Genomic DNA, 738 nt, shown 5'->3' with positions numbered 1-738 from the left:
TTCATTCGAAGCCTTGTACAAACGCCCGAATTTTCTTGTTCTTGTAACCACAAAGAGATCCTTAGATGATACTGTCTCCTTTTCTTTCTCCTAGTCACATTGCAATGTGTATCAGAAATTGTTTAAATGCCATGTTAATACTAGACAGTAAATAAGAGAACACACCAGCTTATTACGAACTAAAGCGAAACTCTTTTTGCCAGCAGTGTGTGGATTCATCAGCTTTTTTCGATTCTTAGTATTTGTTTCAGACATTTTCTGCAAAGAAGTGAATCAATAATGTTAATTGAAGGCATATTAGTGCTATATAGTCTACTAGACGAGGTCATTATCTCAATATTTCTTTTTCAACAAGTCTAACTGAATAAAAAGAGTGAGTAAACAGATTTGGAAGGCTACAACAATTTTCAAACTCACAACATGAGCGAATCAATAATGTGTCTTGTAAACAAGTTGTTTTAATTGTGACTTCCACACTAATGAAGAAAGAAGCTGTAATATATTACAACAGAAAAGAGAAAGTAAAAGAAAAAATAAAGCAGAAGCAGCAACGATATCACAAAAGAGACCACAAAATGAGTAAGCTGAAAATTTGATATTCTAAACTACATTTTTACCTTGAATTTTTCAGACTTCCAATATTTGAGGAGCTCTCTAAATTGACATTCTGGAATATGACCAGGCCTGTTTTCCATTCGAACTTCATCATTATCATATGGATCGTAATACGTCATCTTC

At 33.2% G+C, this 738-nt stretch overlaps 1 protein-coding gene across 1 annotated transcript; it reads right to left on the bottom strand.

Moving 5' to 3' along the window:
• Nucleotides 1-6: 6 nt before the first annotated feature.
• LOC125851790 (uncharacterized) lies at nucleotides 7-734 on the bottom strand (the record flags this gene model as incomplete). The annotated part of the gene is made up of 3 exons (XM_049531537.1): nucleotides 618-734; nucleotides 166-258; nucleotides 7-90 (listed from the first exon to the last, which is right to left on the bottom strand). Coding segments are annotated over exons 1-3 (294 nt in total), but the record flags the coding sequence as incomplete, so codon positions are not given.
• Between the last annotated feature and the right edge of the window lie 4 nt (nucleotides 735-738).

The sequence above is a fragment of the Solanum stenotomum genome, unplaced genomic scaffold (genome assembly GCF_019186545.1).
Source record: "Solanum stenotomum isolate F172 unplaced genomic scaffold, ASM1918654v1 scaffold30146, whole genome shotgun sequence".
Lineage (NCBI taxonomy): Eukaryota > Viridiplantae > Streptophyta > Magnoliopsida > Solanales > Solanaceae > Solanum > Solanum stenotomum.
The sequence above is the reverse complement of the archived record's forward strand: the minus strand, read 5'-3'. Positions and strand labels throughout refer to the sequence as shown.